General features: G+C 42.0%; 1 protein-coding gene across 1 annotated transcript in view; it reads left to right on the top strand.

Annotated features, from left to right (window-relative positions):
* Window positions 1-3,513: 3,513 nt before the first annotated feature.
* Window positions 3,514-19,288, top strand: part of atp2b3 (ATPase plasma membrane Ca2+ transporting 3) — a 34,876-nt gene continuing 19,101 nt past the window's right edge. The window contains exons 1-12 of the mRNA XM_022765903.1: window positions 3,514-3,870; window positions 7,737-7,934; window positions 9,888-10,145; window positions 11,453-11,578; window positions 12,801-12,926; window positions 15,111-15,152; window positions 15,267-15,431; window positions 15,767-15,838; window positions 15,954-16,096; window positions 17,021-17,153; window positions 18,255-18,364; window positions 18,519-18,653. Of these exons, the coding sequence (XP_022621624.1) occupies window positions 3,621-3,870; window positions 7,737-7,934; window positions 9,888-10,145; window positions 11,453-11,578; window positions 12,801-12,926; window positions 15,111-15,152; window positions 15,267-15,431; window positions 15,767-15,838; window positions 15,954-16,096; window positions 17,021-17,153; window positions 18,255-18,364; window positions 18,519-18,653 (1,758 nt within the window). The 5' untranslated portion in view covers window positions 3,514-3,620. The remainder of the gene's footprint in view (window positions 3,871-7,736; window positions 7,935-9,887; window positions 10,146-11,452; window positions 11,579-12,800; window positions 12,927-15,110; window positions 15,153-15,266; window positions 15,432-15,766; window positions 15,839-15,953; window positions 16,097-17,020; window positions 17,154-18,254; window positions 18,365-18,518; window positions 18,654-19,288) is intronic.

Here is a 19,288-nt window from a genome sequence, read left to right as displayed (position 1 = left end):
TCTTCCCCGCTCTGTACCCCTCTCAACCTTCTTGCTGCTGCGATAAAGAGAAAATACCCCGGGGGGAAAAGAGCGGCCACTTTCTCTTTAAAAAAAATAAATAAATAAAAATAAAACAATCAAATTGCTCCGACCCTCTAAGGGATGCGGAGAAGCAGGGCTAACATTCAGGATAAATGGGCAGGCCGCTGAGGACTGTGGTGACCTTTTGTCTGACTCTTTTCATGTTCAAACACATTTTCAGCCAGGACACCCCCCCCAACCTCACTCTCTCATTTTGAAAGCGTCGTGGTGTATGACACATTTGTGTATGTGTGTGTGTGTGCGTGTGTGTGTCATGATGGAGATCATGTCTCTGGGCATGACTGGTAGTGTCTTTGTGTGTTTACTGTACATTCGTGCTGCTTGCTAAAGTGGACCGAGTTAGGAACGCGTAACAAATCGAGTGACAAAGTCTTTTTTTATATAATGCAGGCTCACATGCGCACACATATGTACACATGTGTGGTGCACACATCAAAGCTCCGCAACAAGCAGAAAGACATGGTCAGAGTTAGTTGCAGTAGTTGGAGGGTTTGAGCAGAAGAGCTTTCTCTTGTGTGAGTGTTATAAAATCAGACAGAATCAGTGAGTAAGAGACAGGGCTGGGAAGAAAATGCGCGACTGGCTGAGTAAATAAATGATTGCAGTAGCAGGAAGCAGATAGACAGGGAGAGCAACAAAATGAGGGAGTCAGGAGAGGAGGGGGGTAAAGAGGAAAAGGTAAAATGATAACAAGTAATGAGACACCACAAGACAATACAAGGCAAAGAAAAAGACAGTAAACTCATATAGATAGAGTCGACAGATAGATACAGATTAATAGATGGAAGAGCAGGCAAATGAGAAAAAGATGGAGAGCGAGAGGAAGCTTCAAAGGCAGAGCAGGGTGACTCAGTCATAAACTAACACTCTCAGTCAGGATAGAGGCATGGCAGGGCAGGGAGGGAAAAGGGAGGGAGAAGATGCAAGAGGCAGAGGAAGCTGAGGGAGAGCGAAGAGTGGAGAGGAGGGAGGAGAAGAGGAATTAATGATGAGCTCCCGTTTTTTTTTTTATGCTCGTCCTTATGTAAAATACCCTGATAGGGAAATCAGAATATGTTGTGTCATGTGTGATGCTGAGAGTATTTAGTTACAGCTGGCACTAATTGCTCATGTGGGATGAAGCTTCTTCTCAGTCAGTGTGGCTGAAGGAAGCGAGTTGCTGCTCTGCGAGGCGGTACTGAGCGGTGCTGCTATCTGTGTCAGATTTATTTTAATTAAATCAGTTCCAGAGATGGGTTGAAATGTTAATTCAGTGATTAGGAAATTGTTTTTCAGTGGATTCAACAAGAGCGGCTCGGTTCAGGAAACTTCCCGCTCTCAGGTCTCACCAGCTTCAAACAAATTGAACCAGAATCAGTCGCACCTTCGAGGCTCGTGGATGTGTCCAGGTGTGGTGTGGTGTTTGTCAGAGTGGATGCACTTGGTTTAAAGTAATATTACCTGAGTAAACCTAAAGGAAAATGCTGGAAATACACAGATACGCACATATATAAATACAATAGCCTTTAATTTTCTTATTATCACCAAAGACCAAAACTAACAATGAATCAATCTACTAACATGTACTGTGTGTGTATCAAAGCCTGGTGTATCTTATTCCTTTGAGCCATAGAGCTCCATTGTTGTCTGAAAACTATTAAAAACACATCAATGACATGTTCCTTCATTACTACGAACACACACGGTAGTTAATTTTGACTCCGTCTCACAGTACCCGTGCTGCTGCTCTAAATACTCAATGGAGAACCAAATGTGTATTAATCCGCAGCTGAAAATAGTCCTCAATTAAGGCAATGTTTACTGTTGTTTGAAAAACAGCTGTTAAAAACTACAGTTGTTTAAAAAAATTACTGAGTTTCTTTAAAAACTAAACTACATGTTTGTGAGGTGTTTTCAAAGATTTAATGGGCTCAGGACTGAGAGCCAAGGGAATCCAGCTGAGAGATGTACCTCCACCTTGTTGCTTTTGGTCTTCATTGGCTTTATAGAATAACGTCGTCCTATAACAGATTATTCAGGCAAAGTGTTGCTGTAATGATTCCCAGTAACGTCAGTATGAGATATTCTAACTTTGTTCCTTCTGAATACCATCATGCTCATGTTTTATTTAAAAGCAACGTTCAGAAGGTTGTTTGATTTTTGCAGCTTGATGAAAACAGGTGTGGTGGAATGTAATGATGCAAACCTCAGTCTAAAGACTGTGTTTTCCATTTTCTCCATTTAAAGATGCGATAATCAGTGTTTTCATGCTAGCAATGGATGATACTAATGAAAGATGTTGCTATCACCAACTTCCCCCTGACCCTTTTTGTGTCTTTTAATTCAGTGTTTTGGTTTTACATTCTGCAACTTTACAGCTGTTTTCAGCTAAAAAGTTAAAAAGCTAAACAAAAAAACCCCACATGTATGCTAGCTGCCCAAACATACTGGAGCATTTAGCTGCTAAAGATTTTCCTCAGGAGATGGTAGCGTTAATATAGAACTTAACTTTTTCAGTCTAAACAGAACAAACGAATGCTAATGTTGCTCAGTCTCAGCTGGATATGTACATAAGCTACTGTTTGCTAACATGTTAGCCACGACCACTTAAGATTGCAATGTGTGGATGTTGTTACAGTTTTTTCTGCTGCCCCCAAGTGGCCAAAAAAATCAGTTAATGCATGAGAAAAAGTGTGTCAAGAGGGGCAATGATTATACCAATAAGGTATAGTCAGATGTATCATCCTTGTACCTTGTACCGATTTCCTAACATGACTTTATACTTCAAGTCAATCTTTGGTATTTATTTAGATCAAGACTGAGGAATTGATGGTGGATTTTCAGCCACTGCATCAAAGGTGCACAGCTGACTCCAGTTGCAGCCTTGTCTCTGTCTCAGAAATGATTTGATGTGATGATAGTGAATGAGATCAATAGAACAGAGTGGTAATGTTTTATCTCTTCCTTGCACTCTCTCAGGTCCTGGTGGTGCAGCTGTAGCTACCTCTGAACTGGATCCACGTACTGTCTCTGACTTATCAGCCGCCTTTGCCTCGCTCGCCCCTCTCTCCATCCGTCCGTCATCCCTCCGTACCCGTCTGCAGAGTCCGTCAGCCCGTCCCAATGTCCATGGACTGGCCGTGACCCCGGAGGGAGGGGGACAGAAACGAAGAAAGAGCGGAGTCGCAGAGGAAACGGAGGAGAAGGAAGCTGGATTCACTCAGACGTCACGCTTCTGAAGTGCCCCTGCTCGCTGTCCTTCATCCCCCTCACCCTCCTCCTCCTCCTGTTATGGAGAATTAAAGGAGCAGTGGGAGGCTAGGCCAAGATAGCGAGGAGACAAAAACATACAACCATCATTGCCCTTAAATAAGATTAAAGAAGGGTTTAGGCGTGTTGTTATAATTACACATTTTAAAGTAAGATATTAAGGCAGAACTGAGATTCTGACTGTTGAGCACATGAACACCCCTCCACCAACCAAACGAAAGTGGAACTGAGTTGAGGACAGACTACGGAGAGAAAGGAGGACCACAACAGAAAAACCCCTAACTGACATGTCAACAACAGCCACGATGGGTGAAATGGCAAACAGCGCAGTGGAGTTTTATCCCAAAGGGACTAGAGGCGGGGGCGGAGGAGGAGGAAGGGCAGATGGCAGCCACGCAGGGGGAGACTTTGGGGTCACGGTGATGGACCTCAGGGAGCTGATGGAGCTCCGAGGGACCGACGCCCTGCAGAAGATCCAGGACAGCTACGAAGACACAGAGGGGCTCTGCCAGAGACTACAGTCCAACACCACTGATGGTGAGCAGGCATGAGGGGATACATGGGTTAAAAAGTAGATGGAGGGATGGATGAATGAATAATGGAGGAGTAGATGGCTAGATGGATGAATGGGTGAGGGCACAGATGTATAAATAGACTGACGGAGGGGTGGATGGGTGGATGAGTAGATATATGAATGGGTGAATAGCTTGCCCGCTTGCTGAATGGATGGATTTGTGGAGTGGATGAATGGAGATGGGCGAACAGGGACATGAACTGAGATTAGCTGAATGAAGGAGTGGAAGGATGGAGGACACTGCTCTCTCTCCTGGAGTCACACGTCTGTATGTGTGCTGATTTCTTCATCATCATCATCATCATCATCATCATCATCATCGAGAGAGAGAAAGAGAGAGCGATCACATGATCACACATTACTGACAAATTGTACTGTTCACAAAACTGACCAGCGCAACACTAATTCTACTTTACAAACACTTAATTAAAACACAAGATGGTCCTGAAATCATCTCCATCACACAGTAATCAGTCATTTTTATCACATCCTGTAATCCGGGCTACAGGAGGCCACAGTTTCTGGTGGAGCTGGATGCATGGAGAATATGGGTGGATGAATTGATTGATGATTAGATGAGGGGATTACAGTGGATGAATGGATGGAAAGCCAACAGAGCAAATCAATAAATGGATGACTGGAGTAAAAGTGTGCAAGGACTGACAGGAATTTCCAACTGCAACTGTTACAGATGAAAATACTTTCATTTTTCATTCTGTCTACATATCTATATCTATATATATATATAGAGTTATATCTATATATATATTCATTATAGATGAATCCAGTTAAATTATCGTTAATTTACAATGATGAGAAACAGAGAAAAGTGTCAAACCCTGAAGCTGAACTAGCAAATATTTGACCTTTTTGCTCAAATTATTAATCAATTATCAAAAGAGTTTGTGATTTCATGATTAGTTTATTACTTAGTTGACTAATTGTTTCAGCTGTGTCTATTTTAATGATAAATAAAGAATAATAACCAGAGCTGAAATTAAATGATTGACGGAAAATTAATAAGTGACAATTTTGATAATCAATTAATCGTGTAAGAATGCCAAGCAAGCCTCTTAAATATGAAGATTTACTGTTTTTTATCATTATAAACTGAACTTATCAGACAAAACAAGCTAAATGAAGATGTTCTTTTTACCATCCTCTGTCAATTTCTCAATTTTTAAACCATGAATAATCAATAGTTTAAACCAAAGTGAAAATAATCAGGTGTTGCAGCCCTAATAAACAACTGACAGTGTGAATTGAAACTGCCTAATGAATGTTTGATATTTTTACTTAATATATAAATGATCAATTTGACCAGTTGATTAATCAACTAATTGTTTCTGCAATAATTTAAAATAAAATTAAGAATGATAAAAAACACTCTCTCTCTCTCTCTCACACGCGCACACACACACACACACACACACACACACACACAATAATAAGTTAATATGATTATGCTAATCAAAAATTTGTAGTGACTATTGACAGTGTTGGTTTTTTGTGTGTGTTTGTTGGTGTTCATGCGCAAACTTGTATGTTCTAACATGGGTGTGGTACCACACTACGCCCACTCCTCCAACTAGTTTGTAACCTAGCAACACAACAGCAGAGAGAAGTTGGCTGGGAAAGTCAGCGAGAGAGAGAGAGAGAGCGAGAGAGAGAGAGAGAGAGAGAGAGAGAGAGAGATGACTGAGAGCTGTGAGATGGAGCCGCTGAGGAACAGAGAGGGGTGAATGGAGAAAGAGGAGTGTGTGTGTGTTTGAGTGTAAGCAAAGTCTATGAGGGGTGTGTGTGTGTGTGTGTGTGTGTGTGTGTGTGTGTGTGTGTGTGTGTGTGAGAGAGAGAGAGAGAGAGAGATAGAGAGAGAGATGGAGAAAACGTGAGAGAGTAGTTGGGTGTTGAGTTACAGTAAGTCTGTGTTGAGTGTTGCTAATTTGATACTGTGAGCTGGTCAGGAATCAGTGCAGCAGGTCCCAACAGACACACACACACACACACACAGAGAGAGAGAGAGTCATGTATCTGCAGTTGTCCCTACAAAGCACAGTTGGCAAACAACACACAAACACACACACACACAGACACAATTGGTGCCCTCCACACACACACACACTTCTTTGACACCGTGTTGACTTTCACAAACTACATATTGTGTGTTCTGGTGTGACAATCCAGCCAAAGCGCAAATGCAGATACAGGAAGATGTTTCTCACCTTGTAGGACTCATTACTCTGCTCAGACTCACAGCTCAGGATATTTTCTGCTCCACATATGAGGCGTTTGGCAGCAACACAAAAGCTGCTGCCTCAGTTTCGTATGACGGCGATAAGACTGATCACAGATCAGGAACCGGCAGATCAGATGGGGAAAATATGGCAGATGCATATTTTACAACAGTACAACACAAACAGACAGAGTATGACACACACACACACACACACACACACACACACACACACACATTTGGGTAAATGTACCATATGCATATACATTATGATGCTGAACATCAGCTGTAACATGATACACAGAGCAGAGTGGGAGGTTAAACCAATACAGAAGGGATATCTTTCTCTGTCTCACACACACACACACACACACACACACACACACACACACACACACACACACACTCACAGTCACACACACAGATATGGATACCCTGGCACTGCAGTATGAGACCATTATATCCACATTGAAGACAGAGAAAGGAGGAAGAGAAATTATGAGAAAGAGAGTGAGGAAGAGTGTGTGTGTGTGTGTGTGTGTGTGTGTGTGTGTGTGTGTGTGTGTGGTGATGGGGGGGTGGGGGTGAGGAGGGAAAGCTAGAACAGCTTGCCGCATTGTCAAGGACACATCAAGGGGAGATTGAGAGAGGGAGAAAAAGAGACGAAAGAAGCTGTGGAAGAGGAAGAGGAGGAAAGGAAGAACGGATGGATGGATGAGTGGATAAGGAAGAAAGAAAAGAAGGGAGGGAGAGTGAGAGAGGGAGGGATGGACTAATGAAAGAAGGATACAGCTCACTATGATTACTCAGCATAAGGTCACCTGTGTTCTCTCTCTCCCTGTCTCTCTCTGCCTCGCTCTGCCTCGGCCTGAACCCTGTTGAACGTCATATTGCTACACAACTCTTCGGCAACGCTGGGAGCTTCATATGACTCCCTGCAGCAAGCACACTGGACCAGGATGTCTCCGAACACACACACACACACACACACACACACACACACACACACACACATACACACATGGGCAAACTGACGCAAAGACAGTCACCAATCTTAGCCAACCACAGCGCCCCCCCAGCAGCCAATCAAAAAAACAAAAAAAGAAAAACAGCTCCACTTCAAAGCCACTGCCACTGAAAGAATGACATCACCTGTTGCTGGGCAGAAACCTGTTAGAGACAGGAAGCCCTGGACCTGATATCCTGGTCACCATGGAAACTGAATCACTTAGGGGTGAGGTTGAAGGGGGAGAGGAGGGTGAGGATGGAGATGTTGCGGTGAGGCTGGAGATGAGAGAGACCAGGGTTTGGAGGCAGGAGAGTAAATTTGGAGTTAGCTGCTATAATTCATGATTGGACTTTGTTTGATGCGTTTTTAAATATTTTACTGGGTAGAGAAAGTTTGGTAGATTTTCTGGAGTGAATCTTTGTTCTGATTTTGCATGTGTGTAGCAGTGTGTGTGTGTGTCTAGCTGCTAATCACTGCTAAATTGTATGAAGTGACACTGTGTGTGCAGATGTATATACACAAAGAAAGTTTCTAACAACTGTCCCTGTGACTTTCTCGCCGTCTCAACCTCCCTCTCCATCTCTCAGGTCTCACTGGGGACCCGGCGGACCTGGAGCGCCGGCACCAAGCGTTTGGCCAAAACTTCATCCCCCCGAAGAAACCCAAGACTTTCCTGGAGCTCGTGTGGGAGGCCTTGCAGGACGTCACGCTCATCATCTTGGAGGCCGCCGCCATCATCTCCCTCGGCCTCTCTTTCTACCAGCCTCCTGGGAAGGAAAGCGAATGTGAGGACAGGGCAAAGAGGGTGGGGTGGATAATTTTGGAAGGTGTGTTAGGGATGAAGCTGGATGTGAAAAACAGCGGAGATGAGAGGTGGAGGGCAAAAGAAGGGAGGAGAGAGAGGTGAGGAAGAAGACGGATCCTTGTTAAAGAGCAGAGCAGGAATGAGTCATAGAGGAAGCTGAGGTTGTAGGAAGAGAAGAGAAGAAGATGTTTAGGAGGTTGAAAAAGACCTTTGGCTCTAACAAGGTGAGAGCTAAACAAAAGGAGAACAATGACACAGAGTATTAAAACAAGCCTGTGCAAATTTTGCTCAGCATTGTGGCCATGAGCGACAATCACATGATGATCTAGTGTTTCAGTAAAGCAGGTCTATGTTCTATATTAATACTGTGAAAGTATCAGCGCCTCAGTCCACAGAGAAATGCACACAGCCTGTATTCAGAAACTGAGCCTCAAAACAAGCCCACAGGACTTCTGTAACTTTGTGATGTCACAACAAAACAGTCGACACTCTCAGACATGCCCCCAAGCCCCGCCCACCTGGACCCACCATCCAACCTTGCAGGATTTGGTTTCTCTGAGAGTTTACCTGAAATCTGCCACATTGTTATTAGATCACTCGCCGACCTGTTGTTGCTGGAGCTCCAGAGAGAAGTCTGAGAGAGGAGATTTAAAACTACACTGAGATGGTTTTTAATATATCTTCTTATGGATCAACACTTCAAATAAAACACAGGAAAAGTGTTTTAAAAGATAATTTGGTCAAATCTTTGGTTTGGCAACATTGGGTTAATGGTAAATGATAAAACATAACAGAAGGAATAGTAAAGAAGAGTCCACCATCTTTATACCAGACCAAGTAAAGCAGCAAAACCCCTGAAATCATTGCACTGATGAACTTGATTGTTTTATTGCCGATACATTCAGCTTTTCATTTGTAACAACTTGTCTTTTTTTCTTTTTTAAAGTTACATAGTGTTGCTTTAAAGATTTAAAGGTCGAGTGTGGAAAGAAAAAACAGTAAGAAGATTGAAGGACTTTTATATCAAAATATTTGCAGTCTCACCTTAGACACCTCAGTGCAGGAGAAGAGAGAGAGAGACGAACCAAAGCATGTGATGCAGCTGGACTGACACTGTGCTCTTAATGCCTCTGCAGTACCTGGCTCAGGTGTATTCACAGATTTACAAATTCAAAAGTATTTTCATTTTAGAAAGCAGCGTTTTCTGTAGATGGTGTTAATTAATCAACATATTGTTCTTGTTCATTTTCTTGTTGTTAACTGAAGATCTGCTATGAAATGATCTTATCATGTTTGAAAATGCACAAAATAAAAGGATACCAGTTCAACAGACAAAAGCCGATGAGAGGAAACATGAAAGGGATTACTAAATTGTTGCCATTAGCTTGCTGGGTCTGTTCACCACAGTGACAGGTCATGATAGGGAGGAAGTGGGCTCAGTGGACAGACAGAGGAAATATGGGACTATTGTAGCTCTGTCTGAAACCGCATAGTGCACTCTAGATAACAGCAGCGCACGCAAACTGTCCTCGCAGTAATGTCATTAGGTAGAGTGGTGAGGCATAAGTATACGCATGAACCTTTTCTTTTAAATTTGTTAATGATGAGGATACACACAAACTTTAGTCAAAGGCAGCAGCTGTAAGTAACAGCCACAGCAGTCTGCCACATTGTTTGTTTTAAGGTTAAACCTAAATGTCTTACTGTGGCTCACCAGAAAGAGTCAGGATGTTCTGATATCTGTCATCTGTCAGTTGTAGTGTCGGGTGACTTTACATTTGGATCACACGTTGTTTGTTTGGTAGCTAACCACCAACCAGCTACTTCGGATTAAATACTATTAGTTTCCCTTGTGATATCACATCTCTAACTTTCTGTGTACTTCACCAAATATCTGACTCATCACACATCTCCTCTGTCCCGCTCTCTCCAGCATGTGGGAACGGTTCAGGGGGCGCAGAGGACGAAGGCGAGGCCGACACCGGCTGGATAGAGGGTGCGGCCATCCTGCTGTCTGTCGTGTGCGTCGTCCTGGTGACGGCGTTCAATGACTGGTCCAAAGAAAAGCAGTTCCGGGGTCTACAGAGTCGGATCGAGCAGGAACAGAAGTTCACTGTCGTGCGGAAAGGAAATGTCATCCAGATCCCTGTGGCTGACATGGTGGTTGGGGACATGGCCCAGGTCAAATACGGTGAGGAGACCAGTGCAAATGCTTATTATATAAAAGAGGAGCAACTTACAAATATTTTTAGTATCAATTAATCCAGGGGTTTTCAAAGTCTGCGATTGTGGGTCTCCCTTCGGACAAACCTTGGAAAAAGGCGCCCCCTCATTTTGCTTGCTTTGTTTCGCTCAATTACTGGATGCTTATGGGATCATGATTATGTTATTTGATCCCATAGACACTGAACAAATGAGCCAAGATGGCCTAAAACTGCTGTTTGACATAACTTGAGACTAAACCAAATACATAAAAAAGGTCTGCCTTGAGGCTTTTATTAGTTTCTGACTCTGGAAAGTGGGAAGAACAGTAAAATTCCCCAAAACTATCTCTTTTACCAAATCACACACATTTAGGCTAATTTACAGGATCTCCTTTTTATGACTAATGTAATAACTTGTAATATTTTTTCCGTTCCATTCACTGAGCCTCCCCTGAAACTGTTTGGAGCCCCTGTGGTGAGGCCCGCCTCCCAGTTTGAAAACCTCTGGCTTAATTAATTTATATTTTTTCTAACTGAATGATTACTTGTAAAAAACAATGCACATGAAGTTGCGAGAAACAAAACGTATGTATTGACATTTTTTTCCTGAGCAGCAGTAAAAATCTCAAAAATGTCAATCATTGACGCTGCTAACTGCTAATACCAATAATCATGAGTAATGTGCATACATAGTACAACAAACGTCAGCTACAGAAACTCCTCCATGTAAATCAAATTTCATAAATGAAGTATGTTTTTGAAAACACTCTTCGTTTGAGCCCTCTTTACAGTATTGACTAAAAATATTAAAACTGGAGTAAGTCTGCACAAAAATGAAAAATCAGATCTTTTTCAAACAGGAAACTCTTCTTCCTGTTTGGTCTTTTCTGGCTCTTGTCTCTGTTGCTACCACTGATACCATGTTCAAACCTGTTCAGACAAGCAGCAGGAGATTGTCTTAGCTTAGCATAAAGACTAGAAACAGGGAAGATAGCTAGCCTGGCTACACTGCCCCAACATCCTAGCTGTATGTCACTTCATATTTAGAATAAGCTTCAGTGGTATTTAACTTCTCATATAACTCTTGGTAAACATGAATAAGCCTATTTCCCAAAATGTCCACTATTCCTGCTTTACCTGCACTGCTTCTCTCTGTAACATGTAGTGGTATGTATCACCCAACATGTCCACAACATGCTGAAATCTGCTTGTTAGGCACTCATGCACTGACATGTCAAAAAGAAAATTAATTATAATGTGGATCAAACACTGATCTGTGCACGTGTGTGTTCAGGGGATCTGCTGCCAGCTGATGGTATCTTGGTTCAAGGCAACGATCTGAAGATAGATGAGAGCTCTCTGACAGGAGAGTCTGACCACGTACGGAAGTCTGTGGATAAGGACCCAATGCTGCTCTCAGGTTTGTTTTCACATTGCTGAATTTTGTCCCCACCACAAAGCTCGTACTACTCAGAGGATATCTATAGAAACATCATAGACCTCAGGTCACCCCTGTAGAAATGATCTGATAACGTCCTGGATCAACTTTCTTAAACTGGACAAAATAACAGAAACACCTGACAAATAGTACTACTAAATAAATACAACTTATAGTATATATATATATAGTTATATATTTATATATATATATATATATATATAGTTTTTTAGTTAATGCTAATGCTAACATATTAATCTAATACACATTTCAATCCATAACTTTATTGGCCTAACTGGTTATACTAAGTATTTGCATATAAGACAAATGTTTTAAGACATTAATGTCATAATGTTTTCGTTTTTTTCACCTGACTCAGCAGTGTTTTTAGCATCTTTATTTTTGGGACTTTGCTGTTTTGTGTTGGTGCTGTTCTGGTTCGGTATCATCAGCCTCATTTCCAGTCAGACCAACCACATTTCAGTGAAACAGCTCTCGTAAACCTGGGTAGCATCAATCAGCAGGCAGATAGAGTTAGCGACTAGCTGGTGAACAAAATGGAAATTTTTCTCATGAGCTGGTGGAGACCAAAACAGAGACAGAAGGAGAGTGAATATTCATAAGGTGGCCAGAGCTATGACTCCAAATGACTTTCAATTTTGCTGGATGTGTGAGTAAGCAACTGTTGACTGTTAGCAACATCATGAGGCAATAATGTGTCAGCAAGGTTTACTGGTCAGGTCCAAAACAGGGGTTTGACTTTTTAATGTATGTCCAATAAACGTTTAAAAGCATCTCTGAGTTTCCTGTTACATGAATTTAAAGACTCACCATGAGTTCAGACAAAACATTAGTCTTCTACAAGACTTTGACCTAAAGACCTTTTGTCTGACCTGCTTCATGTTCACTCCAAAGGCAGGGTCATGGTCTATTGATTTTTTTTTAAAGTTTGATTTCTCCTCTGCCTGGGTGATGATGTATTTTGTTGAGCTGAGCTGGCGTCTTCCCAGCCAAGTGGCGAGAGCATCTATTGTACGTTGTTCACTAAGAAAAACATTGAGAAAGAACCTTTTCAAGAACTTTACAAAAAATTTGCAAGATCACAAGTTGTTGTTTCATATCTGTGACCACTTGGGGGTGCAGCTTTGCACCCACCACTGGTTTCTGAATTGAATCTAAAACAGTAATCTGTTTGGACGTTAAGGTACCCACGTGATGGAGGGCTCGGGCAGGATGCTGGTGACAGCTGTAGGTGTGAACTCACAGACAGGCATCATCTTCACCCTTCTGGGTGCTGGAGAGATGGAGGAAGATGGGAAGGAGAAGAAAGGTAAGTAAAAGAGTGGAACCAGTGGAGAGACACTAAATTTACATAAAATGGACCATAATGAGTGAAAGATAGGAATATTTTTGTTGAAGATGCACGGCAGCTTTTTAGTAGTTTTAGTAGTTCAAGATGAACAGATTTAATATTGAGTGATACATGAGAGGCACAAATGGTTTTGTTCTTGAAACATGGAAACCAGTAGAAGTAAACAAATGCTAACAAAACCCAGGAAAGAAGACAATCTCTTTCTCTACATCTCCATGGATGAATACTTCAAACTGCTCTCGAGTCAGTTAACATGTACTCACACACATGGATGGACAGAAAGGGTACAGGCCCAGGGGCTCGGGGAGTCAGGGGCCTCCGTTTGAGGTGACTGTTCATATTTCTTTCTGGAAAGTAAATTAAATTACAAAGACAGATATGCAAAAAGACGGCAAAAAGACAAAAAAGTGATGCTAAATAACGACAAAGAGACATGAAACGTCTATAAAGAAATGCAAAATGATGCACAAAGCAACTGCTGAAAGATGCAAAACAAACAATGAGATGCAAAACAACCAGAAATAATGACCAATAAGAGATGCAAAATAATCACGAAGATATGCTAAAAGACTATAAATTGTTGTTTTCCTTTCTTTTTATGTCGCAGTGGTGGGGGGCTTTACATGTCTGTACCCAGGGCGTCATTGTCACACAAACTGTCCATGTTCACACACTGAGTTTGTGTATGTGTGTGTGTGTGTTTAGTTAGTTGGCTTCCTAACTGATTTCAGATAAGAGCCTCAGCAGGAAACACACCAGTTTAACCTTGTAGATAATTTAGCCCACATCCTCTCCATCCCTCTCTCCTCTCCCCGTCTGCCCCCTCACTGTCACACATTCTCGCTGCTCCTCCATCTCTCTCTCTCTCTCTCTCTCTCTCTCTCTCTCTCTCTCTCTCTCTCTGTCTCTTGTTTACCCCGCTCCTGGGCCCTCTTTCACTTTCCGTTCTCTGCTATTGCTCTGCCCTCCTGTTTCTCCATCCCTCCCTTAATCTGAGAGAGAGAGTGGCTGCAGATTGAATCAATTATTGAAAGAGCAGGGGAGAGCGAGGGAGCCGGGGAGATTCAGGGAAGAGTGTTGGTTGGTCAATGCATGAAGCATTAGTCTATGCTCAAATTTGTTTTGGAAGAGCCCTGCAGTCAGAGCAAAGCTACAGACAACAATAGAGACTACACATACTTTCAGAAGCACTTAAGGTTAATATCATTACCAGTGCACTCATCCATGATTCTACCATGGCAGCTCTCACTTCTGCATGGGAATGTAGGCAGTGATATTGGCATATTAAAAAGAAGAGAAAACATTTGCGGTATCCCGGGATGCAGAAACGGGCAGAAACAAGTTGGCTGATGATGCTTATTTTACCGCTTGTTGTCCTCATTCTGTTTCCAAAGTGTTAGTTGCGTACCAGGATGTATTGCACTCATTGCAGCCTCTGCAGGCTGGATCATTCAAACAGTCATTTACTGGAGTTAATACATTATTCATAAGACTTCCACAAATGCCATAACTTGTTAGTTTTTCCTCATGCAATGTGGGTTCGCTATAGGGCTGTTTACTTTTCTTTTTTATCTGTCTCTCATTTTCAAATTGAAGTTATATTAATTTTTTTTCAGTCTATATAATCATCTGCAAAGTAGTACAGTCATACATACAAACACATTCACTACTTGAGTTTTTTATTCATCCCTTTTTGCTCTCTTTTGTTTTCCCCTTTTTGCCAAATCCTCTCATGTGCCCCCAAAACCTTCCTTCCTCACACACTCCCCAACCAGAGGACAGTACTCAGTTGCTCATCTCTACAGATGCCAGTTACAGCACAGTCACCAATGGTATGTGAGCATAAAGTTGTCTGCCCTGCTCCTTTCCTCAGCCAGTGAATGGACCCCAGTACACAGTGCAGTAAAGTGACAGTGACCTATGACGGTCTCTCAGTCTCTTGACCCAGTGTATGAAGATGTGTGTACCTTTATTACTCTTCCCTTTAGTATTGTTTCTCTGTGTTTCTTTCTGTTTCTGGAAGTGTGTCTTTGGCTGTCCCCAGATCAGAAATATGAACTGTTGATGGACACGTGAACACTTATTTTTCTGTCCCTTATCTCCATGTCTGCCTCTGTCTAACTTGCCCTCCATTTCTCTCAGGAAAACAACCCGATGGAGCTGTGGAGAACAATCAGAACAAAGGTAAGAGCTTGTGTGTGTGTGTGTGTGTGTGTGTGTGTAAAGTGAGATAAGCTGTCTTCATTTTGAGGTGCAGTGCTGAAGAAAATGTATATGTTTTATGTGTGTGTGTTTCAGCCAAGAAGCAGGATGGGGGTGTTGCCATGGAGATGCAGCCCCTGAAGAGTGCCGAGGGAGGGGAGGTAGAGGACAGAGAGAAGAAGAAGACCAACGTCCCAAAGAAAGAGAAGAGTGTGTTGCAGGGCAAGCTCACCAAACTGGCTGTTCAAATCGGAAAAGCAGGTAAATAGATTGTCACACCTGAACCGAGCAGGTTTCACACTCTCTCTACACGGAGCAGATTCTGTAGCTGTCAGTCCCTCAGAGCTTATGTGGCAATGACGTGCAGCAAAGTTATTTCTGAATGCAAGAAAATTATCATAAGGTGCAACAACTCACACGCAGGATTGCGTTTTATCATTTAGACATTGAGAAAGTGAAATACGCACTGTGCTATTCTTCATTCAGTGGGCATACATTACTTCAGACCTAATGTAAAAACACATATTCATTAAAGTCAGAACAGGTGGATGGAGTGACACTCTGATAAATCATCCCGTCTTTGAATCTCCCCACAGGTTTGGTGATGTCAGCCATCACTGTCATCATTCTGGTGCTGTACTTTGTCATCAACACGTTTGTCGTCGAAGGTGCGTGTGTATACAACTTCCCAACAAACACACACACACAATTCTCAATTCTGCTGAGTGTGACTCATCCTTTAAAGTTGTTTGGCCTTAATACGTAGTGTGGTGTGTGTTGCAGGTCGCACTTGGATGACAGAGTGTACTCCGGTCTACATCCAGTACTTTGTCAAGTTCTTTATCATTGGAGTCACTGTGCTGGTGGTGGCTGTCCCAGAAGGCTTACCTCTCGCTGTCACCATCTCTCTGGCTTACTCTGTCAAGGTAGACCCTCCAGTTTAATGAGTGCTTCAAATCTAATGGAAATATAGGAGTTACTGGTTCTTTAACCAGTTTAAAACTGTGACTAAAGATATGTGAGGACGCCATTCAGACATGGTTCTGTTGAAAGTACAGTATATTTCAGTTGAGGGGGGCGTGGCATGTCCCGCATGTAAAGGCCAGGAAAGCCGAGGGGATAGTTTGATGTTTTAGGAAACGCTTATTAGTGTTCTTACCAAGAGTTAGATAAGAAGATTGACATCACTCTAATATCTCTTGCTAACTTAGCTTAGCATAGAAAATAAAAACAAGGAAACAGCTAGCCTGGCTCTGTCCAAAGGTAAATACAGTATATACAAAAGCAAATAAGAATAAAATAGATATAGGTATAGAAAATAAAATACATGATAGAAACAGAACTTAATAAAAGGAACCAGGATGTTGGGGTCTAACTTAATGACTTTCATTCAGATTCTTAATTAGACTATTTTCAACAAAGGTGCTGTATACGATGTACATTATAAATCCACTTTACAAATCACACAAGTCATCAATAAAAACAGTGACTAATTATTGATGTTGATTAATCACTGAAGACTTTTCTTCATATACTGTATGTAATAGGCCTACACCATGTTAGCCTACATTAATTACCATTCTTTACCCACACCAGGTCAATATCAGTCTTTGCACAAGCATTTTTCCTTAAAAAATACTTTATATCTTTTCATATCTGCCCCTGAATTTTCATTTAAGTGAACAGGTACTGAAATTTTTCCTGCCTTCCTCTCTCCTTCCTTCCATCAATCCATTTCTCTCTGCCTCTGTCCTTCTACCCCACTTCTATCGATCGTCATTCACTCTCGCCCCACCCTTTTCTCCACCCCTCGCACATCCCTCTGCTCTCCATCACTATGTCATATGTAGAAAATGATGAAGGACAACAACCTTGTACGCCACCTGGATGCGTGCGAGACCATGGGCAACGCCACGGCCATCTGCTCCGACAAGACCGGCACCCTCACCACCAACCGCATGACTGTTGTGCAGACTTACGTAGGTGAGTAAGCCAAGAACTCAGAAATTAGAATAAAATAAAATTCATGAAGCCCGTATTTATTGATCATCTTCAAGAGTCATAAGGTGAATCAGAACTCATGTGGCTATTTTTGTGCTGAGACTGGAAATGTTTCATCTGCAAGTAAACTCTATCTAACTGTATATAACAGGCTTAAACAAAAAATGGTTGCATGAGTGGGTGCTGTGCTTTAGAGAAGTTTGTAAACCACTGGAATGGATTAACTAACAGACTTGTGTAGTGGGTGGGTCTCTTGTCATGTGTTGGTCTTGTTCGTACTTGACTGGAAAACAGTTATTTGTCAGCCTGGATAATTACTATATGTATCTCAGACAAAAAAGAAACATCCTTGGCCTGGTTTTAGTTTTTTATACAAGCCCCCAACTAATTATCATTGTTTTGCAGATGATGCACAATTTTATATTTGTGTTTTATACTAATAAGTAGCATCAGTGTTGCTGCTGTTATTAGTTAGGGCAATGTTTATTGGTTGTAGGAACTCCCCCTCCATCAACATTTATGCCATATCCCATAATGCATCTTAGTAGCATTGTATGGCAATTACAATATCAGTTTTTTTTACCCACCAAGGTCAAACAGAGAGGACCCTGATGACACCATTAGGGTTATTTTCTCAGACTTCTCAAAGCTCCAACGTTACACAACTGTTTTCAGAAGTTCAGTCGTACTCCGCATGATGAACACACTGAACGTCATGTGTAAAATTGGTGGAATGCCCCTTTGAATTGTGCCAATAATATACCACCTGACTCTGTACTACATGTATCCACAAAACCTCTGGCTGGGTTAAAGAACAGTGAAGAACAACATCACTACAACTCACCAATACTAGTTTAATAGCAGAGAAGTCTTGTATTTATTGCTAACTATTTTCATTGTCAGGTCTACAGATGGGAGAATAAATAAGATAAAATGTGTGCGGATGTACTGATCGCCTCGGTGTCGTTCCCTGTTCATATTATGAGATGTACCATGGAGGAAACAGCAGCAGGTGTAGATGCATGTAGGTTGAAAGTACAGATATTATTATTCATATATTAAAGTTAGATTGTTGTTGCCCAGGTGACGTGCACCACCGAGTGATCCCGGACCCTGGGCAGATCAACCCCCGGACACTGGAACTGTTAGTCAATGCTATCGCTATCAACAGCGCCTACACCTCCAAGATCTTAGTGAGTCATGCACCGACAGAGATGGAGTTGTTTTGCAGAAAGTCCTTCTCTGCCTTTGTCTGCTTATGTTTTCTTCATCCATCTCTTCTGTCCTATTCCGTTTTCCTCCCTTAAATGTACTACTCCAACTCGCTGCAATCGAACTCTCCATCAGCCACCTGATGTGGAGGGGGGTCTGGCCAAGCAGGTGGGCAACAAGACGGAGTGTGGCCTGCTGGGATTTGTATTAGATCTACAGCAGGACTACACCCCTGTCAGAGAGCAGATCCCTGAGGAGAGACTGTACAAGGTAAGAGACCATGCACCACATCCACCTTCACAATTATAATGTATTTATAGTTACCTACTGCAGCTTTAATGGCAGCCTGACTTTATCCTTATATATGACTCTTTATTTAAATAAATCTACATATGTGCGTGTGGAACAATTAACCCCTTCACACTATGTTGGATTCTCAGCCTTGACGTCAGGACTCACTGTAAACAAAAGGTTTTAGTAGAATTGTTTGACAAAACTCTACATATTTTGCCAGTATGCTTTACGATACAGGCATCAGATGTCACAGTTTAAAGCTCACATGATAGCTTGGCACGCTCGCGGTTCCCTGAAGTAGATCAGAATACACAGTTGCAGTTGCACTTTTGATGATGTAGCGGGTTCTAGAAAAGTTGTTGAAAAAGAAAGTACTAAGTGCACAGTAGCCAATATAAGGAATATAAGGAAATTAACAAGCATCTGTTGTAGTTGTTATCTGTTTGTCTAAGAATGGGCTCTATGTTCTTAAAAACAGACCTCAACTCACTGAGACACAAATCATCACTTATTCATAACTGACTTTGTTGGACAGAAGCTGCAACCACTTTCAAATGATAAGGGTGTAAACTCTCAGTTACAACATCCAACACACAGAATTGTGTGTGTGG

Source organism: Seriola dumerili, unplaced genomic scaffold (assembly GCF_002260705.1).
Source record: "Seriola dumerili isolate Sdu_G_001 unplaced genomic scaffold, Sdu_1.0 BDQW01000800.1, whole genome shotgun sequence".
Classification (NCBI taxonomy): Eukaryota; Metazoa; Chordata; class Actinopteri; order Carangiformes; family Carangidae; genus Seriola; species Seriola dumerili.
This window is presented reverse-complemented; position numbering and strand designations above follow the sequence as displayed.